We start from the raw sequence: 5,474 nt of genomic DNA, 5'->3' as shown, positions 1-5,474 counted from the left end.
TGGCCGACCGAAAAGATGGCGGACCGTTGTTTTCGAGATCGCTCGCGCTCACGGCACGTCGGCGAGGTACGGCGAGGCACGGCACGGCTCTGAGATCCCGCGATTTCCGCGCGAGAGTTGACATGCCGCGCGCGCGGTAGATTGTCCCGACTCCCGGCCGCGGTAAATCGTCGTTGTTGCGTTGTTGGTCGTTGTGTCAGTGACAGTCGCGCGTGCGACCGCATCGTCCAGCGTTCGCCACATCGTCTCGGCGTCATTGTCGCCGCCGTTGTAGTTGTGGTGGTGTCGGTGGTGGTCATCGTCGTCGTCGTCGTCGTCGTCGTGATGGTCGTGGCCGTTGTCGTCGTGGTGGTCGTGGCCGTTGTCGTCGTGGTGGTCGTGGCCGTCGTCGTCGTGGTGGTCGTGGCCGTCGTCGTCGTGGTGGTCGTGGCCGTCGTCGTCGTCGTCGTCGGCGCGTCGAGGAATCGGCGCGAGGACGCCGTCGAGTCGGTAAAATGGTCGCGCTCCACCGCGAGCTTTTCTAACCCCCCCCTGTCGCTATTTATCGCTCCCCCGCGAGAAACGCGGCTTGGTTCGGTTGCTCGAGGGTCCGCGCTGATCCTATGGCACCGGAACGCCGTCACGCGTGTTCCCCGTGGTTACCCGCGTTGACAATGTGACGTGCCGTTGGGGAGTTTACGATTTGGTTAACCTCTGTATTCACGTGCCTAAATTGTTTTATGGAATAGGTAAAACAATTATTTTTTAATAATGTTTCGCATAAAAATTTTAAATAAATTTTTATATTTTTCTCTTAAAAAACAATTATTAAAATGTAACCTATCATTTTTCAGGATTAGATGTACGTATATGTATTGAAAATGCAGTGTGACCGATTAGCCCCGGGGGGGGACCGATTAGCCCCGGCATTTTTGAGATTTCAATTTTTCCACCGTTGTCGTTTTTGCTCTATACCGGTTAAACAAAGCGACGTAGATAAAAATTTCCTTAATAAATTTTGTAGCTAAAGGTTCACTCTTTACAGTGGTATACCACATTTAACTAAAATTATTTATTTTGTTGTTAAAAATTGGCACCGAAAAAAACCAGACTGTTTAGCCCCGGTCTCCCCTACTAAGATTTTTGATTAGATAAAAAAACAATAAACATAATTTAGGGAAAAATGCGACAGGAGTAAAAAAGCAGCGCCAAGTTTTTTTACAAAAAAATTTATTTATTTTATTTTAATTAAATATTTTATTTTGTACTGTTACTTCTTTAATTCTTTATAATTAAAATGATTCTTTGTAATATTAAAAATTTATTAAGGAGAATTGTTGTGAGAAGGCTTTGCACGAGCGATGTGCTCCCGCCCTCCCAGAGGGCAGCTCCCGGTTAGCGGCGCGGCTCGTAGCGCCTCGCGTGCGTGCGGGTATCATGGGTGCTCATAAGAGCCACGATCACTGTCGTGTTCAGACGTCGATTACGGTTTACGATACAAAGTGTGATATACATTGCATATAGAATAAATAGAGTACTTAGAGTGTTTAAAGAAGAGAAAGAGATTATTTCCTGCCCATCTCGCCACATTCCGAAGCGTTTTGAGCGATAGTTACAACAGGTTATAGGCCCAGGGCACGGTTCCCCTGCGCGAGGAACGTGACACGTGCGTGCGAAGTGTGTGAGACGCCGGCGAAGGGCATAAGAAGAGAGATAGAAGAACTTAGAAGATTAGAGGGTAAGTAAATAATACCTCTCGTTGCTGACGAGCAAAACGAGAGAATTCTCAGCTAATAAGAATGTTCGATAAATGCTGTTAGAAGGAGATAGTTAGAAGGAGATAGATTTTTTGCTTTTTGAGAGATAGAGATAGAAATAATAGTGGTAATAAGAGAATTAGAGAATAGATGTATAAAGTGTAATAGAGAAGTAGAGAATGATGAAGTAGAAAGAGGATATGTACAATAGAAAGAGATAGAAAGACGTCGCTTGGTAACAAGCCGGCGACACAGTATAAGTAAGAACAGTAGGTTCACTTCGTGTCGAAGCCTTTGTTCTTCGTGGCAAACGTCCGCCATGATGTTGGTTGTGCGAGCGTGTTTTATTTCAACCGCTTACTAGAAACCGCTTGATAATTGTATAAGATGAAAAAAAATATAAGAAATATATATTAATTAAATATTTGAAGCAAAAATGTCACAACACATGCACATAAGTAAAAAATACATGCGCTTTTTATTTGAATAATAGAAACCGCTTGTGATAATTATATAAGAAATAAAAAAAATATAAGAATTTACATATTAATTAAATATTCGAAACAAAAATGTCACGACACATTTTATTCATGTATATTTTATTCATTTTATTTATGTATTAATTTTTTTATGTATTTATTTATTTATTATCTTATTACATAATATTCAAATAGCATATTTTTATTATTGTATTTATATATGTATCGGCGCGTATTGTATTTGTATTTATTTAAAAATTTTTTTTAAATAAAATCATAATGAGTAATAAAAGTGGTTATCGATATGTATTTAAAGATTGTGGGATCAAAGGAAACTATTCTGATTTCCGAAAGATTCAGAAAGGTACGTATTCATTATAACAAATACATGAATACATAAATACATTAACACTTTAATACATAAATAAATATGCTATTCGTATATTATGTAATAAGATACATAATAAATAAATACATTTGAAAAAATTAATACATAAATATATTTAATGCATTCAAGTCTTAATATATTAATAATGTATTAATATATTTATGTATTAATTTTTTTTAAATGTATTTATTGATTATGTATCTTATTACATAATATACAAATAGCATATTTATTTATGTATTAATGTGTTAATGTATTTATGTATTTATGTGTATTTAACGTATTTATGTATATTCATGTATTTGTCATAATGAATATTATACGTACCTTTCTGAATCTTTCGGAAATCGGAATAAAGTTTTTTTTGATCCCACAATCTTAAAATACACATCGATAACCACTTTTATTACTCATTATGATTTTATTAAAAAATTTTTTTTAAATAAATACAAATACAATACAACTGACGCGCCGATGTATCTAACCAAATGAACTGTCAGATGACAGCCGCCATGTTATTGATTGTGCGAGTCGCCATATTCATTTACCAACTTTTTAGGGGAGTGAACCTACTGTTCTTACTTATACTGTGCCGGCGATGTGCGCGTGCAAGTCCGATCGCGAACGGCGAGAGTTATTTGTTTTTTCCGACGCGCGGAACTTGTTGCTGGGCGCGCACTAACACATAATCGATTTCGACTGACAATATGGCATCGATGCGATATTACGATACACGTGTATATGTATGTGTATACGTATGTATAAAACTCTATATGAGTTTATATTTTGTTTGAAATCGTTATGTATCGGGTCGGTAATCGAGCAGGACTTGCTGTGCGGTGTAGCTTGATTACTGTTCAGGGAAGCCGCGTAAATTTGTACGGGCCCCGTGCGCGTGCGTGATCAACCCGAGCTCCCATAGATCTTTTCAGCAGTGCTGGGGATCGCAACGGAGAGTGGTGTGCGCGTACGGATAGCCCTACAGAGACGCGTGGTTTTCTCGCTTTGGGGCTATTGTGAATTGCAGTGCGTTCTATATAGCCTCATAAACATAGAATTTTTATTTTTACAGGGTCCTTACAGTGGTATTTCGCTGAAAGAAATTTGGTGATAGAAATTGTGAATTATTATCTGTCATTAGTATGAATGTTAGTTTATCTTGTCAAAAGAGGAATGCTAATGTTCAATTGACATTTAAATCCCGATCTAGATGAAAAAAGAGACAGAGAATCTTCCGATGGAGGAAGAGAGTCAAGACGCATTAGTAGACTATGACAGCGAAGACAGTGTTGTCACAGTAATAGAGAGAGAAAGAGATAGCGAGGAGACAATAAGAAAAGATAGAGGTAAGAGAGTATTTTTTTTTTTTTAATAACACAATCTAGAAGGATAATATACATGTGCATTCAGAGAAAATAAAAAATAATAATTTAAAAACTTTGTATAGAAGAAAAAGAGAAAAAGGAGGAGACTAAAGGAAGAAGTGCAATACCAAAACGCAAAGAGATACCGAAAATTAGAGAAGATATAACTTTAACCAGAGCATGTGTAGAAGATCGCCCTATACTACCTATAGGAAGCCGAATGTTATATGAAAAACAGGAACAACTGGTAGCGAAGATGGATGCGGTATCTAATAAATTAGAGGCGTCGTTGAAAACACTGGAAAAAGTTATGGCCCAAGCCAATTTAATGATGGAGAATATGGTAGAAGTCTCCCTTGCGAATCTCGAAAAGGAGAGAGTAAAACTTAGACGTTTAGAGGTAAACAATAAAAATACGCAAAGTTCAGTAGAGAATAGTATACAAACGGTTAAAGAATTAGAAGTAGAGTCTAAAAAGAAAAAGTTAGATGAAACAACAGTCTGTTCAGCCGAAAAAGATAGAAGTTTAGAGACAATTAAAAGCGCTTTAGAGGTGGAATTAAACAGTCAAAGGTTGCATATTAGAAGAGAATATAAGCTGACGCAAAAATCCAACTTTGATCTTTGGATGGATTATAAGTCCAGAAAATTTAAAATCCGAGTTAATGAATAACGATTTGTTAGATGTAATAGATTCAAACATTGATAAGAGAAAAAGTCTAGTTAGAGATATAATAATCAATCATTTAGATGAAAATTATCATAAAAGGATTTTACATGAGAAAGATCCGACAGAAATTTTAAAGAAACTAAGAGGATATAAAAAGAGGAGATAAAAGAGAAATAAACGTTACTCATGCATCGGTACGAGCTAGACTTTATCAAATTAGAATGAGAAAAGATGAAAAGTAAGTGATTTTTGCGAACGCTTCGATTCAATAATTAGAGAATATGAATCATGTGAAGATGCGGTACCTCTCACAGAACAAGAGATTAGATCTGCATTTTATCAGGCTGTGTCAATTAATGTACCAGAGCTGAGGAATGTAGATTTAATTAGAAGACAAACTAATCTTAAAGAAATGAACATAGATGAAATAAAATCTTTTATGATGCAGTTAGAGGCAGAGACTAAGAGTGAGATTAGAGAGAAACCAGAGAAACCTGAAATTAGAGCACAGAGGGCTGCCGCAGAAGAGGATATTAGACAGGTGAAGTGCTATAGATGCAACCGAATGGGCCATATGGCAAAGGACTGCCCATTAGCGGAATCAGAGGCCTGGTTCTGCTACTACTGACAACAAGTACGAGGCCACAAGGGTGATAGTTGTCCGAATGCCGGAGCCCATGCAAACAGATTTAGAGGAAAAAGGTATTTAGATAAAACCGTTAATAAAAATATAAAGAAAAAGGGTAAATTTGAGCAAAAAGGCACTAACCCAGTGAGAAACGATACATAGGATCGACGTCAATTCGATATCGATCCTATCAGATCTCATCGATGCGG

At 37.5% G+C, this 5,474-nt stretch overlaps 1 protein-coding gene across 1 annotated transcript; it reads left to right on the top strand.

Annotated features, from left to right (window-relative positions):
• The first annotated feature begins 3,751 nt into the window (after positions 1–3,751).
• LOC139777553 (uncharacterized) lies at positions 3,752–5,265 on the top strand. The gene is made up of 3 exons (XM_071715046.1): positions 3,752–3,949; positions 4,054–4,367; positions 5,086–5,265. Exons 1-3 carry the CDS (start codon positions 3,814–3,816, stop codon positions 5,263–5,265), a joined length of 630 nt encoding a protein of 209 aa, XP_071571147.1. The 5' UTR covers positions 3,752–3,813.
• The last annotated feature ends 209 nt before the right edge of the window (positions 5,266–5,474 follow it).

Source organism: Temnothorax nylanderi, unplaced genomic scaffold (genome assembly GCF_030848795.1).
Source record: "Temnothorax nylanderi isolate EJ_2023f unplaced genomic scaffold, tnyl_v1.0 TNYL_tig0153_pilon, whole genome shotgun sequence".
Classification (NCBI taxonomy): Eukaryota; Metazoa; Arthropoda; class Insecta; order Hymenoptera; family Formicidae; genus Temnothorax; species Temnothorax nylanderi.
Note: the sequence above shows the minus strand (reverse complement) of the source record. Positions and strands in the feature narration are given on the sequence as shown.